At 41.1% G+C, this 21,654-nt stretch overlaps 1 protein-coding gene across 1 annotated transcript; it reads right to left on the bottom strand.

The window, feature by feature from the left end:
- Positions 1–703: 703 nt before the first annotated feature.
- On the bottom strand, positions 704–21,150 carry LOC130867078 (tyrosine-protein phosphatase non-receptor type substrate 1-like). Its single transcript, XM_057758827.1, has 5 exons — positions 21,078–21,150; positions 14,369–14,719; positions 11,382–11,732; positions 9,065–9,179; positions 704–747 (listed from the first exon to the last, which is right to left on the bottom strand). Exons 1-4 carry the CDS (start codon positions 21,148–21,150, stop codon positions 9,067–9,069), a joined length of 888 nt encoding a protein of 295 aa, XP_057614810.1. The 3' UTR covers positions 704–747; positions 9,065–9,066.
- Positions 21,151–21,654: the final 504 nt, after the last annotated feature.

The raw sequence follows: 21,654 nt of genomic DNA, 5'->3' as shown, positions 1-21,654 counted from the left end.
AGATCTTAATGCACCTTGCCTACATAGCAATATACAGGACTGTCAAGGCTATGTAGTAAGACGCTGTGTCTAAACTTTTTCTCATTAATTGATATGCTATCCATTTCATTCCTAGAATTCTCCCTACCCAGTGTAGTTCCTGCATTCTATGTTGAGTTTCAGTTGGGTCTGTCTATCCATCCCAGGGTGGCCAGATCAGACTTTTCCCTTTTTTTTTTCTGTCTCTTTCATTTGGATTTTGGACACTCACTGAATCTAAGTATAACTTTTCTGATACTTTAGGCTCCTTTACTTTTTCTAGAAATGCCCCCTTTCACCATGTGGCAGTTTGTTTATCATATGTTTGACCTCCATACCTGCTTAAACAGCATGAGTGTATTTTTCCCTTTACCCCTCCATTGTCCTCCTCTGTGTGATTGCTGAGTTGCATACTTAATGAGCTTGAAATATTCTCTCATAACTTGAGCATATTATCTTTGCACTTTCACTTGAGTACATTTTAAAACTTTTTTATTAATGAGAATAAGAACCCCCAAAATATTATCAAATAACGGAAGCATCATAGCTCTGAGCTATCAATGCTTATTCAGAGGAACAACAGGGAATTCTGAGTTGTAGGTGTCCTTTAATGGAGACATTTGTGGCAGATTTTCACAGCTTCTCACCAGTTTTTTCTAGTCTCAGTCTCTCCAAGAAAGGTGATGTCAGACATTCAGGGTCCAATGCGGCAGAAGATGAAGAGAAGATCTGTGGAAATGACCACTTACACATTGTATCTCAGTGCTGCAGTGTCCCTGGTACTGCTCTCCTCCTGTCCTGAGCTGAAGAGGTGCCCATGCCATGAAAGTGTCGTCTAGACCCAGTCCCTGAGTCATACGGTCTTTCTGAGTCTCTTCTTTATGATCACCGAGAGACCAAGCAGACACAGTCCTTATTACAGGGCTCCAACTATAAAAATTGGTCCATAACGTAGATTACTGTTTCCCGTGATCTTTGCTTTCCACTTTCTATGGTGACTTCCAACAGGAGCAGTGAGGCCAATACTCCACATCCTACCCAGGGCCCATGTCCTTCACATCCTTTAGGCCTCTTTGGACACCTTTATGGACCCTGAATGAACCCTTACTTGGGATGTCTCAAAGGGTTGTAAGAGTTTCCTAAGAATCCTCAACAACATGTCATCAGCACAGATCCTAAATATGTTTGGCAAATGCCTTGGCCTTCCTCCTGATCCTGCCTCTAGACTGCAGTTCCCCTGGTGCTTTTAATAAAAAATATTCTCACAGACCACTGGGAGGAGAAGGTGAGCAGTAGTGAGGGTGGCCACGCCAGCCTGCTGAGAGGAAATGCTTAAGCAGCAATGCCACAGGCTGGACAAGGCGAGACCACAGGAAGGAGAAGCATGAGAAACAGCTAGCTCATCCAGGCTAGGATGCTGGGAGGAGAAGTATAAACAGCAATGTAACAGGCTAGTCCAGGTTGCTGGGAGGAGAAACGTGAGCAGTAGCACCGAGGGCCGGGCCAGTCTGCTGGGAGGAGAAGCATAGGCATCAGCATGAAGGGCCAGACTGGGTCAGGCTGCTGTTAGGAGAAGAATGAGCATAGTGTGTTGTACTGGGACAGACCACTGGGAACAAAAGCGGGAGCAGCAATGCAGTGGGCCATGATTGTAGCAGTGGCCTCCAGACATTATCTAACCACTGGAGCTTCAGCTTCAACCCTGCCAGCACCAGCGGGTATGATCATCTGAGGCTCGGGCCCATAGGCAACCGGAGCAGCAATCACCAAAGACTCTGCCCACACCTGAAGAAGCAATCAACAGAGCCACAGACCCTAACTATACCAATTGGAGAAAATGGACCCCCTGAAACACAGACTCTGCCCTTCTGATTGGAGGAAGAGATGTGTAGACAACAGGGTAAGAATACACTCAACAACATAAAGAGCGAGACAACACCACCGGACACTAGTGTGATGGAGGAACGTCATTGGCTAATAAAGAAACTGCCTTGGCCCATTTGATTGGCCAGTCTTTAGGTGGGTGGAGTAAACAGAACAGAATGCTGGGAGGAAGAGGAAGTGAGCTCATACGCCTTAGCTCTGCTCTCTGAGGCAGACGCGATGAAGCTCTGACCCAGGATGGACGTAGGCTAGAATCTTCCTGGTAAGGGCACCTTGGGGTGCTACACAGATTTTTAGAAATGGGCTAAATTAATACGTGAGAATTAGCCAAGAAGAGGCTAGATATAATGGGTCAGGCAGTGTTTAAAAGAACACAGTTTGTGTATTGTTATTTCAGGGCATAAGCTAGCCAGGCAGCCAGGAGCCGGGCGGGAATGCTGCCCACAGCTCCCTACAACAGAATCGCGTTCAGACGTGGATAACTTAGTCCACAGAAAGCCTGATAAAGCTTGGGAAAGAATAGAGTAAAGCATGTTTTCTTGGTAGCAGCAATTTCTCAGGTCTGCTCTGCTTGCTAGAGGCAAGCTAGCGCTCTCATCTAAGAGAGGCTTCCTGACTCAGCTTTAGCTGCAAAACCCTGCAGCTCATTAAGAGGTCCTGCCACGAAACACTTAAATGGTATTGATAAAAGCTGACTGCATGCTTGTTTGTTTTCAGCCGTAGCAGGAGAAAGTTGTGCTGTTTTAAAATGCTGGCGTTCTGGTCTGTCCTGCCAGGGCAAACTCTAACTCTTTGAGGCAGAAGGGCTGGATACAGAGAGAGGAATTAAGTGTTTTCTGTGGACTACTGTTGCAGCTTGCTTGCTGGCAGGGACCTTGAAACACCATAGAGTTGTGGCAATAAGAATGGATACAGCCGATACCTCCACCATGAGGCTGCAAAGCTAAGGAATGGGCTGGATCTAGCTGGCAAAGCCACGGCTTTAATCCTACCCATATTGCTCAGTAATTTAAAGGCTTGTGTGGTCAGAAAAAGAGAGATATACAGTAAAGAGAGATTCAAAGACAAAGAAAACCTTTAAATGATTTACAGTGTGTTTAAAAATATATGCAGGCTAAAAGTTAAAATTCTTAAAAGTTAAAAAAGGAAGAAAGAAAGTAGTTGGGTGTGGTAGTACACACCTTTAATCCCAACACTTGGGAGGCAGAGGGAGATTGACCTCTGTGACTTCAAGGTGTGGCAGTACACACCTTTAATCCCAATGCCTGGGAGGCAGAGATAGACGGATCTCTGAGAGTTCAAGGACAGCCTGGTCTACAGAGTTATTCCAGGACAAAGATATACAGAGAATATAAAATAAAAGTAAAAATAAACGAAATAGAGGTTAAAATAAAGCCACACAAAGATGGAAAATACACAGAAAATCTTTGAATCTCTTTGAATTGTTTGAATGCTGAGAAAAGAGCAACAGCTGCTAAAAGATATTTGTTTATAAATGCTGCTGAACTAATCCAACATAGATATTTTGAAAATACCTTGACTTTAAAATTTGGATCTAAGGACATGATGCTTTGGAAAGGAGTTTCTTCTTTTGTTTTCACAGATGATGAGACTCTTTGGATTGTTTCTATCCCAATATGGTATGATGGACCACGCCCTCCTGAAGGGTTGCTGTGAACACCTTCAAAAAATCACTTCACTCAACTGCTGACTGAAAAGAATCTAGCACACAGGTTATACCATGAAAGACCTAAATAACAGCGCCCCCATACAGCAGGAAGCAGTTTGGAGAGAAAAATCTGTGCCCATGTTCCCAAATATTGTTTATAAATGTTATTTTACATTTAAAGGGGGATATGATATAGGTATGAATAATTTGCATTAGTATAAATTTTGCTTTATTGATAGAGATTTAAGGTCAATTTTGTTATATGTATATATATTTCTGATATTGATTAAGGTATTGTGATTTTGTAGTTCATTTAAAAATGTAATGTATAAGCCGGGCAGTGGTGGTGCACGCCTTTAATCCCAGCACTCGGGAGGCAGAGGCAGGCAGATCTCTGTGAGTTCGAGGCCAGCCTGGACTACAAGAGCTAGTTCCAGAACAGGAACCAAAAAGCTACGGAGAAACCCTGTCTCGAAAAATCCAAAATAAATAAATAAATAAATATGTAATGTATATAGGTTAATAGATAATCATAATAGTGAAGTTTGTAGTCATGTTAGTTAAGATTTTCTAGATGTACATAGATGTATTTTAGATAGGCATTCTTCATATCTTTCAAAGATTATAGAATATGGCATTTTAAATGTTTTAATAACTTAGGGTTTTTCATGACAATGAGACATGTCTGCTCCTGGCAGCACCAATCTACTTCAAGAGGAAGATGGGCATCGAAGAGGCACCTTATGGAGTTTGATAGCCATTTGGACAAGAAACTGCTCTTGCCTGACTATTGTATAAACTGGACACAGAGAACCCGCAGAGAGAGGCCTACTGAACTTGCCTAAAGGTGAGATGATCTTTCGGGGTTCCTGATTCATGAAAGAGTCTGGGAGACATTCTGCAGGACACAGCAGATAGTGACTGAACTGTCTTTGAAATTTCCTGCTTCATGGAAATATCTGCTGGAAACTATGGGCCTGTAGGCCGAAGATGGATGCCCCAACTATACAGAGGAACTTTGGGTGACTGTCCAGGCAGCGAGATGTCTCTGTCATTTTTAGAGTTTGGAAGTTGCTTATTTCTTATTTGCTTAGGTAATATTGTGTCTTTCTGGAGTCTTTGATGGAGTTTATAGTTTTCCTCTGTTATGATAAAAGATAAAGTAGATGTAAATATTGTAACTGTAATTCTTGCTTGATAACTGTTTTGTTATATGTAATTTTGCTGTTAAAGTTAAAGCCTTCCTTTTTCTGTTTAAACAGAAAAAGGGGAAATGATGGAGGAAGGTCATTGGCTAATAAAGAAACTGCCTTGGCCCATTTGATTGGCCAGCCTTTAGGTGGGTGGAGTAAACAGAACAGAATGCTGGGAGGAAGAGGAAGTGAGCTCATACACCTTAGCTCTGCTCTCTGAGGCAGACGCAATGAAGCTCCAACCCAGGATGGACATAGGCTAGAATCTTCCTGGTAAGCGCACCTTGGGGTGCTACACAGATTATTAGAAATGGGCTAAATTAATACATGAGAATTGGCCAAGAAGAGGCTAGATATAATGGGCCAGGCAGTGTTTAAAAGAATACAGTTTGTGTATTGTTTTTTCGGGGCATAAGCTAGCCAGTCGGCCAGGAGCCAGGCGGGAATGCTGCTTGCAGCTCCCTACAACACTAGTGGTTCTACAATAGCAAGGCCTGAACATCCCAATGCAGATGAAGCAGAAGAAAATGACATTAAAAATAACTTTATGAAGATGATTGAGGTCTTTAAAGAGGAAATAAAAATTAAAGAAATGGAGGAAAAGACAAAAAAAAAAATGAAAGAAATCAACAAATTCCTTAAAGAAAACCAAAAAAAAAGCAGTCAAACAAGTGAAAGAAATAGTTCAAGACTTGAAAACTGAAATAGTCAATAAAAAATAAACACAAATCAAAGGAAATATGGAGGGCTGGAGAGATGGCTCAGTGGTTAAGAGCATTGCCTGCTCTTCCAAAGGTCCTGAGTTCAATTCCCCGCAACTACATGGTGACTCACAATCATCTGTAATGAGGTCTGGTGCCCTCTTCTGGCCTACATACAGATAGAATATTGTATACATAATAAATAAATTTTTTTTAAAAAAAGGAAATATGGAGATAGAAAATCTGAGTAAACAGGAACTACAAATGCAAGCATAAACAACATAATATAAAAGATAGAAGAGAGAATTTTAGGCCTTGAAGACATGATAGAGGAAACAGATTTATCAGTCAAAGAAAAATGCTAAATCCAACAAATTTTTAAGATAAAATACCAGGAAATATGGGACACCATAAAAAGACCAAACCTAAAAATAATAGGAATTGAAGAATATTCAGGGGCTGGAGAGATAGCTCAGTGCTTAGGGGACTGACTGCTCTTCCAGAGGTCCTGAGTTCAATTCCCAGCAACCACATGGTGGCTCAAACCATCTTTAATGAGATCTGGTGCCCTCTTCTAGCATTTGGGAATACATGAAGGCAGAATGTTGTATACATAATAAATAAATAAATAAATAAATATTAGAAAAAAAAAGAAAGTTCAGCTCAAAGACACAAAGGCACAGAAAACATATTCAACAAAGTCATAGGAGAAAGCTAAAAGGGGTCAAACCTATAAAAATGCAAGAAGCTTACAGAACACCAAATAGACTGAACTAAAAAAGAAAGTCTCCTCACCTCATAATCAAAACAATAAAAATACATAATAAAGAAAGAATATTAAGAGATATAAAGAAAAAAAGCCAAGTAACATATAACGGCAGACCTATCAGAATTACACCTGACTGTTCAGTAGAAACAATGAAAGTCAGAAGGTCAGGCTAAGAGACCATGGATGCCATCCAGACTACTATTCCCAGCAAAGCTTTCATTCAACACAGATGGAGAACACAATATATCCCATGATGAGACGAGATTTAGTTAAAACCTATCCACAATCCAGCCCTCCAAAATGTACTAGAAGGAAGTACAAGAAGAGATACAAGCAATAAACCTAAACATAATAAAGGCAATATACAGAAAATCAACAGCCAATCTCAAACTAAATGGCAAGAAACTCAAAGTGATCCTACTGAAATCAGGAACAAGAAAGGACTCTCTCCATATCTATTCAGTATAGTACTTAAAGTTATAGATTATAGTTAAAACAATAAGACAAAAATTGAAGATCAAGGCAATTCAAATTGGAAAAGAAAAAGTCAAACTTTTTGCTGATTATATTGTACATAAGTGACCCTGAAAATAACACCAGGAAACTCCTACAATTGATAAACATCTTAATCAGTAGCCCTCCTATATATAGATGATAAGTGGTCTGAGAGAGAAATCAGAGAAACATCATCTTTTTAATAACTACAAATGACATAAAGTATCTTGGGGTAACTTTAAGAAAACAAGTGAAAGACCTGTATGACAAGAACTTTTCATCTTTGAAGAAAGAAATTGAAGAAGATACCAGAAAATGTAAAAATCTTCCATGTTCTTGGATAGGTAAAATTAAATAGTTAAAATGCCAATCTTACCAAAAGCAATTTACAGATTCAATGCAATACACATCAAAATCCCGGCAAAATTCTTCACATACCTCAAAAACATTACTCTACTTCATGTAGAAAAACAAAATCCCAGGATAGCCAAAACAATCCAGTATAATAAAGTAACTTCTGGAGGCATCACCATCACTGACTTCAAACTTTAGTATAGAGCTACAGTAATGAAAACCACTTGCTATTAGCAGAAAAACAGACAGGAGAACCAATGGAATCGAATTGAAGGCCTGGATATCAATCTACACACCTATGATCATATGATTTTTTAAAAAGAAGCTAAAATTATATGATGGAAAAAAGAAAGCATCTTCAACAAATGGTGCTGATATGACTGGATATTGTCTTGTAGAATCCCAATGCACAAAACTGAAGTCCAAATGGATCAAAGAACTCAACACAAAACCAACCATACTGAACCTCATAGAAGAGAAAGTGGGAAGTAACCTTGAACACATAGGCACAGGAAACCACTTCCTATAACCCCAGAAGCACAGGCACTTAGAGAAACAATAAATGGGAACTCCTGAAACTGAAAAGCTCTGTACAGCAAAGGACATGATCAATAAGACAAAACGGCAACCTACAGAATGGGAAAAGATATTCACAAACCCCACATCAGACAAAGGGCTCATCTCCAAAATACACAAAGAACTCAAGAGACTAGATATCAAAAGAATAAAAAAATCCAATTAAAAAATAGAGTACAGACCTAAACAGAGAACTCTCAACAGAGGAATCTAAAATGGCTGAAAGACATTTAAGGAAATATCAACATCCTTAGCCATCAGAGATATCATCTTACACCTGTCAGAATGACCAAGAACAAAAATACTGATGACAACTTATGCTGGAGTGGTTGTGGAATCAGGGAACACTCCTCCATTGCTGCTGGGAGTGCAAACTGATACAATCAGTTTGGAAACCAGTATGGCAATTTCTCAGAAAATTAGGAATCATTCTATCTCAAGACCCAGAAATACCACTCTTAGGCATATACCCAAAGGATGCTCAATCATACCACAAGGACATTTGCTCAACCATGTTTATAGCAACATTATTCGTAATGTCCAGACCTGGAAACAGTCTCGATGCTCCTCAACTGAAGAATGGATAAGGATACATTTACTCATAATTTGTTTTAGACATAAAGCAAAGAATAACCAGTCTACAATCTCCAATCTCAGAGAACCTAGACAACAAAGAAAACCCTAAGAGAGAAATACATGGATTTGACTGGGAAGGAGAAAGACAAGATCTCCTAAGTCAACTGGGAGCATGCGTTACAGAGAGGGAGAGCAAAGGGGAGAGAGGAGGAAGGAAAGGGAGTAGGGAATATATATGTAGCCCAATTAAAAATAATAAAATATAAACAATATTTCAAAGTCAAGTGTCTATGAGCTTGAGATAGATAGTAAAGGATATATATCTAACTTCAAGGTTACCATTCAGGGAAAATAGCGGAATAATACAAATAAATAAATCTATTGGAATATGATCTAGCACACAGAGAGCTTAAAATGTATTATTAGTAAATATGTTGTTAAAATTTTTTCCCTCAAAAAAGGAAATAATCTCTATATTCTAATATATATATATATATATATATATATTTATTTATTTATTTTTCAGTCAGTGTTACTTTTTGGTGAGGTTTAGGCAGTGTAGCCCTTCCAAAGAAAGTATGTTAAGGAGGTGAGCTGTGATATTAAAGACTTGTCACACTTCCAGGTTATCCTCTGTGTTTCATGCTTTCCACTGAGGATGTGAGCTCTCAACTCCCTGATCTGCTTTCACGCTTCTCAGGCTTGATGGACTCATGCTGCTGGACCAGTAAGACCATAGAAACCCTTTATTCTTTAAGTTATTTTCATCGTGCTATGTTGTCACGTCAAGAGATAGTAACTAACACCCCCTCCATCCGTCCTAACTTACAGTCAGGCCTTCTGCTTCTTGTACATGTAGATGGCAGAAGCACCGATTACCAGTAGCATTTTGGGTACAAGGAGCACAGCTACAAGGATTTCAGCAGTATCTGATGTCTTCAGTTCTGGAAATCAAGTGGTATGAGGAACCATTAGAGAGGACACAAGGAGTTTATCATCAGAGATCTTTACCTGGGTCATTTATGCACCCAAGCCCACCAAAACTCTGAGGATTTTGTGCTAATGCTGCAACCCTTTATTCCTCATGTGGTTGTGACCATCAACCATAAAATAATTTTTGTTACTGCTTCATAACTGTAATTTTACTACTTTTATAAATCATAATATAAATATCTGATACGAGACTGCTGTTCTGTTCAACCAGCAGATGGGTCTTGAACCACTGAGAAACGCTATTCTGCACCCTGACATCCTCCTCTTTCTTAGGGATCTTCTTACTAAGTTGTCCAGTGGCTTTACAGCACAATCAGGACTGCAAGCACTTCCTCAAGAGGGGCTAATTATAGAGAGCAGAAGAGCATGAGAAGGTTGAAGGACAGAGCTCAGCAAAATCCTATGTCATTAAGGTAGAGTTCTCAGTGAAAGAAAACGTCAGGCCTCAGAGACTGTTCCTCTGCAGCCCTGTGCAATATATGAGAGTTATGTCCTGAGATTGGAGTTGAACAGTGTTCTGCCTTGGTTGGATCTTGGGGACCCTGGGGTCTCCTCCCTGAGAAATGTTCCTGGCATTTCTCATAAGAGAAATATTCATAAGAAATATCAATTACTTGGTCTCTAGGGTATTGTGTGCAGGATGGTGGGCACTGCTATTCTGAAGCATAAGGGTTGGTCCTGCCTCAGCTTGGTGATGTAACAGGTCTATCAAGGGACTAATCACAAATATCTCATGTTGTTTCATAAAATGTATCTGAGAATATTTTAAACCCAAGCTTCATATTAGAACATTCTGGAGACATTTAATATTTCAGATGCTGAAACCCTTATCAGATCAAATAAAGAAACATGGATCTTAGATTTATCTGTTTCCCACATTATTCCAAAGAAAAGAGAGAAACCAGGTTGAGAATCACCAACCCCCACTCCCAACTTAATTGATAACTAAGGCCTGGGGAGGGAAAGTAAGAGTCCAAAGTCACATGACTTCTGAATAACAATGCTCACATTAATGAGACATTTTCTACAAGTCAGGAGTTTTTCTAAATATGTTATATGTCTTCACTCCTCGAGTATAGCACGTCTATATACTATGCTAGCAGAGAGTGTCTGTTAAGTGAGTCTCCTCTGTAGACTCACTCTACATGGAGACCAACTCCAGAACTGTGATTGGAGATCATCTACATGAAGAACTCCAGGACAGTGATTGGGGAACATCTACATGGAGACCAACTCCAGGACTGTGATTGGGGATGATCTACATAGAGACTAACACCAGGATTGTGATTGTAGATCATCTACATGGAGACCAAGACTGTGATTGGGGATAGTCTACATGGAGACCAATACCAGGACTGTGATTGGAGAACATCTACATGAAGACCAACTCCAGGACTGTGATTGGGGATTGTCTACATGGAGACCAACTCCAGGACTGTGACTGGAGATCATCTACATGGAGACCAACTCCAGGACTTAAGTCTACATTGCCCAGAACCTTCAGTGCCTGTGAAAGTAGGATGCAAAATGTTTCCAGAGAGACTCAAGAAAAAGATGTAAACTAAGATTCCACAGCAAATGTGGGTACATACCAATAGATCTCAGTGTGCTGTGGATAAAAAACAAGTAAGACAACATTACTGTGCCCTGGGCTTGTCACTTTTTGCCTTAATCTGCTTTCCTCTTGGGATGGAGGAGACTCACATCTTGGGGAAAGAGTTTATGCTTGCCTGCTTCTTGCTATCTGTTTGACATCTAGAATGGAACCTGGCATACACTAGGCCCAGATTGTCTGGCAGAAAGAGAAGACTTAATTGGGTGAGGTAAGACACTCTGGAGGCGGTAGGCCAGGTTTGTCCTGTCCCTGAACAAGGCATCAGCTGTCTTTATGTAGCCACTAGACTGGGACAGATTGAGAAAGGTAGGTATTGTGAGGCAGACAAAGGGTATGGGTTAACCTCCATTTACCAGAAATGGCATTACTAGCCCATAGCATGTTCTCTTCTCAGCTTCCTTGGCCCACAGCTGGGTAAAGTCACCCTATGAGCATGAGTGTCACTTACAGGCTTGCTTCTTCATTGTTGATCACACAATCTTGGACAATTATGACCTTTTGGAGATATGAGGAGTGAGGAGGACAAGGCAGTACTTACCAAGGACATACAGCACTGTGCCTCCCCCAGAGAGAAACTCCCTGTCAGAGTCTGCTCTGTTGAACTTCACACAGTAGTAGATACCAGCATCATCAGTTGTGACATTACTGATGCGGATGGAAAAGTCCAGGTTGGTTCTCTTTGTAGTATCTGTAAGATTTGTGACTCTAGGAAACTTCTCTCCCTGGAAACTATATATTAGTTGTCGACTCTGTCCTGTGCCCTTGAACCACATAATCGGCCCCACAGGTAGCTGGAAGGTCACAGTGCAGTTGAGAGTGGCTGACTCTCCAGCACGGACAGAAACTGCTTTCTCAGGCTGAATCATCTTCAGCTCCCGTGAAGCTGCTCCTGCAGGAAACATCAGTTAGTGCTCATCATGATGAGAACCCACAACCTACAGGCTCCCTAGTTTGTCATCAAATGCTGCTACTTCCTAGACCTCAGCATGAGGTGATCACAGTTCCCCTCACTTGGGCCTCTTAGTAAATGAATGTAACAGATGAGGAAATGAGTCACAGAGACACCGAATCTTTGGCAGTGTTTCCATGAAGCCCCAATTCTGTTTGAACTTCTCATGCCAGTATTAGTTGGTTTTCATTTTCTGTGCACATGGCATGTTGCACTTCTTATACAATAGTATTGGATGTGATTACATGACTCTTTGAGACCAGTGATGTAAATGTTAAGTGTGAGATAGTTAGTGAAATGTACATTTGATTACCAGATTCTAGGTGAGGCCCCAAGTCAGGGGTGTTGCTTTACCAGGTGGAGAGATAATGATGTAGATATTTCCCAACAAGCAATAACATGCACAATAATTAGAGAAATAAAGCCCCTATTTAAGTTACTAGTTTTTAAAATATGAATTATCACCACATTAATTAATTTTATGTGTATTGGTATTTTTCCTTCATGTATGTCTATGCACCAAACACATGTCTAGTGGTCAAGGAATCTAGAAGAGGGAGTCACAGACCTTGGAACTGAAGTCATACATAGTTATAAGTCACCATGTGGGTGCTCAGACTAAAACCTGGGTCCCATGGAAGAATAGCAAGTGGTCTTAACCCCCAAATCATCTCTCTCTGGCTCCTCATGCTTTGCAGGTCAGAAGTTCTAGTTTGGTGTGACATGGCTGCTACAAAGGGGTCACAGTGCCCCACCCTCCGGGAGGCCCTGTTTGTTCCCTTGTACTTGGTGTGGTCACTTGGAACACTCTCTCTTGTCACCTGGCAATGAATTGAAACAAATGAAGCATTCATGATCTGGAATCTTTATCAGTTCATCTTTAGCTGCTGGACTGTGATGCTTTGTTTACACAGGGAACAGATCTGATATGGAGTCATGGCATGGCTTCATTGGTGTAACTCTCCTATCACTACTATTAGCATCCAGTGTGAGGAACATCTCAAAACCCTGGTGAGCTGATGACGAATGGAAATTACGGTCGAGCTTGAGAAATTCTGACTCAGCATCTCATATGTACCAGGCTGCCAAGTGGAGATGGTGTTTCTTGCTTGGACTGCAAGAACCTAGCCTGAAGTCAGATGTGTTTTCAAGTCCAGATCCCAGCATCATCTGGCTGTGTGGTCATGGGCAGGGCACTGGAAAACTGGGTTCACATCTTAAACCAAACTGCACTGGATAATCTGACTATACTTCCTGCTGTAAAATCGCCAGAATCAAGACCAAGAAACAAGACTTCAGGCCTCTCAGGGAGTTCAAAGTGAATGTCCTGATGCCTATGCTGGTGATTGGAGATTGTCTACATGGAGAACAACTCCAGGACTGTGATTGGGTAACATCTACATGGAGACCAACTCCAGGACTGTGATTGGAGAACATCTACATGGAGACCAACTCCAGGACTGTGATTGGAGATCACCTACATGAAGACTAACACCAGGATTGTGATTGGGGATGATCTACATGGAGACAAACTCCAGGACTGTGATTGGGGATCATCTACATGGAGATCAACTCTAGGACTGTGATTGGAGATTGTCTACATGGAGACCAACTCCAGGACTGTGATTGGAGATCATCTCCATGGAGACCAACTCCAGGACTGTTATTGGAGATCGTCTACATGGAGACCAACTCCAGGACTGTGATTGGGGAACATCTCCATGGAGACCAACTCCAGGACTGTGATTGGAGATCATCTCCATGGAGACCAACTCCAGGACTGTGATTGGAGATCATCTCCACGAAGACCAACTCCAGGATTGTAATTGGAGATCATCTACATGGAGACCAACTCCAGGACTGTGATTGGAGATCTTCTACATGGAGACCAACTCCAGGACTTAAGTCTACATTGCCCAGAACCTCCAGTGCCTGTGCAGGTTGGATACAAAATGTTTCCAGAGAGACCCAAGACAAAGATGTAAACCAGGGGTGAGAGATTCCACCATGAATGTGGGCACAACCAATGGATCTCAGTGTGCTGTGGACAAAGAACAAGCAAGACAACCATACTGTGCCCTGGGCTTGTCACTTTTTGCCTTAATTTGCTTTTCCTCTTGGGAGGGAGGAGACACACATCTTGGGGTAGGAGCTCATGCTTGCCTGCTTCTTGCTATCTGTTTGACATCTAGAACGGAGCCTGGCATACAATAGGCCCAGGTTGTCTGGCAGAAAGAGAAGACTTAATTGGGTTAGGTAATACACTGTGGAGGCGGTAGGCCAGGTTTGTCCCTGTCCCTGAACAGCTGTCTTTATGTAGCCACTAGACAGGGGCAGATTGAGAAGGGTAGGTATTGTGAGGCAAACAACAGTATGGGTTTACCCCCATTTATGAGAAATGGCACTGCTAGCACATAGCATGTCCTCTCCTCAGATTCCTTGGCCCACAGCTGGGTAAAGTTACTCTATGAGCATGAGGGTCACTCACAGACTTGCTACGTCATTGTTGATCACACAATCTTGGACACATTTTAACCAGTTGGAGATATGAGTGACAAGGACAATGCAGTACTTACCAAGGACATACAGCACTGTGCCTCCCCCAGACAGAAACTCTCTGTCAGAGTCTGCTTTCTGGAACCTAACACAGTAGTAGGTACCAGCATCATCAGTTGTGACATTACTGATGCGGATGGAAAAGTCCAGGTTGTTTCTCTTTGTAGCATCTGTAACATTTGTGACTCTGGGAAACTTCTCTCCTGTAAAATCGTATATTAGTTGTCGACTCTGTCCTGTGCCCCTGAACCACTTCATGGGTCCCACAGGTAGCTGCGAGGTCACAGTGCAGTTGAGAGTGGCTGACTCTCCAGCATGGACAGAAACTGCTTTCTCAGGCTGAATCACCTTCAGCTCCCGTGAAGCTGCTCCTGCAGGAAACATCATTTAGTGCTCATCATTAAGGGAACCCACAGGCTCCTCTAGTTTGTCATCAAAAAAATGTTATAAACTAGACCTCAGCATGAGTTGATCACAGCTCCCCTCACTTGGGCCTCTTAGCAAACAAATGTAAGAGATGAGGAAACGAGTCACAGAGACGCTGAGTCTTTGGCAGTATTTCCATGAAGCCCCATTATTGTTTGACATTCTCATGCCAGTATTAGTTGGTTTTCATTTTCTGTGCACATGGCATGTTGCACTTCTTATACAATAGTATTGGATGTGATTACATGACTCTTTGAGACCATTGAGATGTAAACATTAAGTGTGAGGTATAGTTGGTGAGATGTACATTTGATTACCAGATTCTAGGGCAGGTCCCTGAGTCAGGGGGGTTGCTTTACCAGGTGGAGTGATAATGTCATAGATATTTCCCAATATGCAATAACATGCACATTAATTAGAGAAATAAAGGCACGGTTTAAGTTACCAGTTTGTTGCCACAGACTTTGGAACTGAAGTTATAATAGTTTTTAAGTCACCATGTGGGTGTCAGACTTAAACCTGGGTCCCATGGAAGAATAGCAAGTGGTCTTAATCCCCAAACCATCTCTGTCTGGCCCCAACATTATAGTAACTTCAAGAGTGACATACAGATTCCTACAAAGATAATGTTTTGACACAACAGAAAAGTTTTATTTCATGCTTTGGAGGTCAGAAGTTCTAGTTTGGTGTGACATGGCAGCTATCAAGGGGTCACAGTGTCCCACCCTCCAGGAGACCCTGTTTTTTCCCTTGCAGATGATGTTGTTACCTGGAAACACCCTCTCTTGTCACTTGTTTTCTCATCACAGCACCCTATTTACTCAGTTACTCTAAGTACCATAGCTGACACATCTGTCTCCATCTTGCCTGGACTTGGTGATCTTGTAGGACTGCAGTGTATTGCACTGTCCTATACTACTGGACCAAGACTGTGCAACATTCATTTGAGATATGAAAAGAGCAAAAGGAAAGTAAGAAAAAGTACTGAAGAAAGTGAAGAGTCTGAATAGCAAAATACAACACCAAACTGAGAGAAACTATGAGAAGAAACCAAATGATATTGAGGAATCAACTCATGAGTCAACATATGAGGGGTATATAATTTATTAGTCCAGTGTGCAGGGTCCACAGAAGATTTAGCAGGTTACAAAAATATCTAAAATCATGGAAATGTGTACCATGACATTACTCAGGCAGCGCCACAGGGGCAGAGGTACAATAAAGAGAAAAAATTTAAGTATTTGGTGTATAGTGACAAGATTATTGGAAAACAACTGCTGTCTGAAACTTTCCTGGTTTATTAAAATATAAGACCTATAAATGCAACAACTGTACTAATTCAGTGTGAGATAAACTCAGAGACACACACCAGCAGACGCTAGAATCCAACAGACAAAAGCAGAGTAGAAAGAGAATGCTGAGTGCTGTCTGGATGGAGCATGACTCATCTCGTCCTGCTAAATGATAGGATCACAGCTCTTATCAGAAGTGTTAGCCTCCAGAAGGCCATGAGACAGCGTGTGTACTCACAGTTCTAAAAGAGAAAACACATCCAGAATTTAAATAAAACCCAGGATTCCACACGCTGCAAAACTATGAGACCAACACAAGAGAGAAAACAGGTTCTTTGTAGTTAAAACTGTGAGTTTATTACAATGATTCCTGTTTGGAGATATCAATACCTGTCCTTCAGGAAATGCTAATGGGTTTCTCTTGTGTTGAAATAAAGAATCCCAGAGAACAAGGCCTAGTTTAGAAGAAAATACAACTCTGATTGTACTCTGAATTTTAAAATCTCATAAAGCATCCCGAGCGCCCAACTTATACTTAGTCTTTTTGACGATGGTGACTCTAATCTTCTACTTTGTGGTTCTCATTAATAGCCTGAGGGAAGGGCATACACCTGGAGCTGCTAGGAAGGATGGGAGACACTGCTAGGTCTCGAATGAACAAGAATGTCTGATGTGGAAAATCTGCTTCCCTTGATTACTGAAGCCAAAAGCAAAGGGCAACTTTGTGAAATTAAAACTTGTGTAACGAGTAATAACAAATCTAGCAAGCATGTTGATAGTCTTAGAATACTTACTGAATAAAAATGAAATATGGAAAAAATAATGGGAATGGTGTAGACCATATGAGCCTATACAATAATTTACATTTTGGAATAGGTATATGCAAAATTATATAAATAATTTTCTCAAAGTTCCATAATTTGTTGAACTGGAAATCCTAAGTTCCTAGACCAAATTTTTTAAGAAAAAATTTAGAAAAATCTTTATGATTAAAAAGACCTAATTAGTTTTTTAGGTTAAGTCCAGAATTTGAAAAATGTAGCAACTCTCAAAACTTCATTGACTGATTTTATATTGTATTTAAAAACAAAGTTGTAACTTAAAAATTTATTGATGATTGGGACCTAAAATGTAGAGACAGAGATGAAACAAAAAGTATAGAAGCAGTATGTATGGCTTGCTTTTCCAATAGGCTTCCTTAAACACGACACATGAGTAGTAGCCATTCCTCTGCAACATTTCTTATTATCAATGATGCTCTAACATATTTAATAAAAACTAAAATGAAATAATGTCTTTGTCACTTAAAAGGGAGGAGAGAACAGAAAACTGAACTAATTATCCTGACATCTGTGAAATGTTTGAAATGTTCAAAACATCTGTTTTGAACAGTGGATTTGAGAATTTCATCAAATTTTGTTTGCATGGATGAAGATGATCAGAGCTAGTAGAAGCATCCAGTCCTTCCCAGCTTTAGCAGATTTAGGGAGAACTGGAGTCTGCACAGAAGCTTTGCTTGGGAGAGACTTCATCCTTCTTCTTTGTCCCTTCTCTAGAGTCCAGGCTGCTGTAACTGTGTACTATCTAAGCAAGGGAAGAGTTTCTGACTTCACACAGTTAGGGTTGTGGAAGGTAGATAGTTTCATACCCTCATCTGTGAGTCCACAGAAATCCCAGAACACTACCACAGAGGGTGCAGCCTCAGTATTCCATATATCCAGGGGAACAGCAACAACAGCCACACTCAAGCCTGTCAAATGCCACGGGATGCAGGAGAAAATTATTTCAGCAAAGAAGAGAAAAGAGCACTTTACACAATAGTAAAAGTGAAGGATAGTGGATCCCTTTTGTCAACAGTCTCTGCCTCATAGTCAGGACTCAACAAATTCTCCCGTATGTGTGATTTGCTCAGTGTGCATCTTCCCATGTGACTCAAACCCATTTGAAATTGCTGACTGATGTAGAAATAGAAACCCTGTTTCCCATGTGAATGACATTTTCAAATAACAACTGTTTGCATGTAAGGAGGAAGCTGAAGAGCACAGGAGCAGAGACCCACAGACCCTGTGCCCATTTCACCAGCTAAAGCTTATTGGATAGAAGAAAGTCTCTGGGAGGAGTGATTGCTAATCCTATGATCTCAGTCAATCAGCCTGAATTCTAACCACAGCTCTAGACATTGCCGTCAGGGTTGTTTGTGCTTCTTCTTCTGTGCTGTGGCAGTGTGACAAGAGCCTTAACCTGACATGTAGGCCCACATGAGGGAGAACAGTGGAGTACATTCTACAGTAGTTGGGGCATGGCAAGTTCTCATGCTCACGACATTGAAAAGTAATTCCTCAGCTCATTTTCTGGGTCATGGATCATTCACTGACACTGGGTATCTGCATGGTGTCATGGAGCTTGGTCCAGATTATGGAGCTGTATCTAGCTCTATGTATAGATGTACATCTGGTGATAGTTATGGCTTGCTAAATTGTCTTTCTATTGATTTGAAAAATACTGGAGGGTGCAAAGAAATAATATTACATCTGTCTCCATGTTTCAGAGAGTTTAGGGATCACAGTGCTGACTGTCGCCATTGCTGTGGTCTCAGGGGAGGCAGAATCTCCTCATGAAGACAGAGTATAATGGGGCAATATTGCTCATGTCCACCTTACCTTCTAACACCCAGTCATCTCTCACAGTAGTTCCATCAGCTGGGAACAAAGGCTTTAATACACAAATTTTTGGGTATATTTCATACTCCAAGTATGACATTTGTACTAGACAACTTCACAATACTGAAGTAAATTCTTAAAATAAATTAGCCAATACAAGCCAAAGTTGTACTAAATATCACAGTTTAGAAATTTCAATCTGCTGACTGTTCTGTTGCATTGGAGACTGTAGGGAAACAGATGATCATGGTAGGGAGACAGGAATAATGCAAGCAAGGCTGAAATGTGAATATAAAGACAGAGCAAGGACACACAATGTCTGTCAGTGAAAAATATTCTCCTTTAATGCTGTCATGTGTATTGGTGTTGTCCTTGTTGCTGTAATAGTATATGGACTGAGCAAATTGTTTTTATATATTTAGGAATGTGTGTGATTGTGTGTGTGTGTGTGCGTGTGTGTGTTTGAAAGAGAGACAAAAACAGAGATACAGAGGAGATATGCATATGAAGGGAGTGATGGAGAAAGAGAAAGTGAGAACAGTTAAAGAAACAGAGTCAATGAATAAGAGAATGAGACTAGGGAAAAAGATGTAATTATATATTAATTTGAGAAAATAAAAAACAAAAGTTTCAGAAAGTGATGAAATCTCCAGAAGGTCTTATCAATCATTGCTAGTATCAGCTGCAGTGAGAGTAGAGTGAGGACAGATTCAAAGTTTGACTTCTATTATCAGATGACACAATAGCTCCCCTAACCAAAGTAGGGAGCCTGAGGGCTGATTAGCCTTGACCTGAAGTCATCAAGTTTTTCTAACGGACAAAGAAGAAACTGAGGACAAACAACCTTTGAGAATCATGGCAGGAACCACTCAGAGTGTCAATAATCCTTACCATGAGATGAAGGGAAACAAAGCTCCCTGGAGAATATCAACAAGATCAGGGATGCGTGAGTACCTGGTATAGATGAATTGCTTACACTCTACATATCAAAGTCATAGCCCAGTGCCTCATAATGTGACTATATTTGAAACAGGGTCTTTGAAGGAGTAAAAGTCAATTAAGGTGGATCTTAACCCAATGTGACTGCTTTCATTTCAAGAAACAAAAGGTCCACAGAGACAGTCTGAAGTGAGATCCTGTGTGGAGAGAAGAGAAGGTATGATTCACAGTAGGAGAGGCATCACGGAAGAAAGTATCTTAGTGGGCATCTTGACCCTGGGTTTCCAGCCTCCAGAACCATGATGAAATGAATGGCTCTTGATTGTATTGATTACCAGTCTGTGGTACAATAAAACACAAGCACTAGTAAGACAGCAGCACTCGGTGAGAAGTTTGTGGTCAGATGAAGGAACTGGAGGACAGAATGAGGGAACTTAGTGGTAAGGATGGTGGCTGAGCACTGCCAGAGACACTTCCCTCTAGATGAGGAAGGAACTGGAGGACAGAATGAGGAAACTTAGTGAGAAGGATGATGATGGCTGAGCACTGACAGAGACACTTTCTTCTAGCCATGTCACCGCCCTTTACTCAGGAAGGGAGCAGAGAGTGCCGAGTGTGGAGACAGGCCATCCATTGCTTTGGAACTGACATGCTGTCTCTGATGGGACTCAGAGTTCCATGGATTTAAGTGGGGTTCTACTGAAGTAAATCTGTTAGTTGTAATACTAGAAAATTTAATTATTTTTTAATGATTTCCAAATAGAATGTTTCTGGTCACCTATGGGAACCCATGGACGCACAGAGCAATACTCCAGACACTGCCTCTAGAAAATGAACACTGTTCTGAGCTTCTCTCCTGTGGCAGTTCTGCTGTTCACCTGGAACCCTTCAGTTCTATTCGTAGTGAAGGGGACACTAGCCCACGGAGCATGTGGTTCTAACAGACATTGACTTTCTCCCCAGTTCTTTCTGCCTTGCTAAAAACCATCAGATTACATTCCTGAAGCTAGTCCCCTAAGGTCTATTCTCTTATTTGGACAATCCCTTTTCCTGAGGCTGACTTCCAAAGTTCTGCTATCAATGTATTAAAATCCAACAATCAAAAGCCTTCTGGCCCTCACCTAATTAACATGCCCAATTAAGCACCTTTTTCTAACACGGGGTTTCCATTTTTCCTCTATAAAATGACATTTTCCTATGTGTCACTTCTGTCTCCTCTCTATCCAGAGACAAATATCCCAGCTCCCTTTCCCTGGTTCCCTTCCCCTCTTTCTCTGCTTCCTGTCATTGTCTCTCTGGGGTAAGTAAATCTTTGTCCTGAGAACTGGGTCTGAGAACTTGACCTTGGGAGTCCTGAGTCAATACTTTCCCCTTCACACAGGAGGTATGGTTGTACTCCTGAGCATGCTCACCTGGGAGTCCCAGCAGTAGGGTCAGCAGCAGGACACCGTGAGGAGTGTGAGGCCAGGAGTCCAGGTCAAGCATGTTGAGAGTGAAGGACTTGCTCAGTGCAGTGTCTGTGCTGGTGAGATTCCGGGTGCTACTCTGCAGATACTAGGTTCTAATCTGGTATATCTTATTTTGCATAAGGGGTGTGACTGTATTGTGCTGAAACAGGAACCATACTGGCTATTTTGAAGTAGACACATAGTCTTGCAGGCCGATGGAATGGAGGAGTTATTTATCATGCATTGTAGAGGGACTGAGATATGCCTACCTAGGAAAAGTAATCTTTTCTTCTATAGAATTTATACTAGATCCACTTAATCTCAAGACATTTTGTCTTAATAACTCTTCAATTGTGATCCAGGAAAAAGATGTTTTCTTTCTTTTTTTGTTTTATAAACAGTGTTTTTCTCTGTAGTCCCAGCTGTCCTGGGACTCACTCTGTAAACCAGGCTGACCTCAAACAGAGATCTACAGTTTTTGCTTCCTTAATGCTGGGATTAAAGACATGTACCACCACTGCCACATCAAAAGGATGCTAAA

This window comes from Chionomys nivalis, chromosome 26 (genome assembly GCF_950005125.1).
Source record: "Chionomys nivalis chromosome 26, mChiNiv1.1, whole genome shotgun sequence".
Taxonomy (NCBI): Eukaryota; Metazoa; Chordata; class Mammalia; order Rodentia; family Cricetidae; genus Chionomys; species Chionomys nivalis.
This window is presented reverse-complemented; position numbering and strand designations above follow the sequence as displayed.

Coding starts and splice junctions, on each gene's coding strand:
- LOC130867078 (XM_057758827.1), bottom strand. CDS start 21,150: ATGCTTGACCTGGACTCCTGGCCTCACACTCCTCACGGTGTCCTGCTG. Junction 11,733..14,368: donor CACAGTGCTGTATGTCCTTG/GTAAGTACTGCA, acceptor TGTTTCCTGCAG/GAGCAGCTTCACGGGAGCTG. Junction 9,180..11,381: donor CACAGTGCTGTATGTCCTTG/GTAAGTACTGCC, acceptor CTTGATTTCCAG/AACTGAAGACATCAGATACT.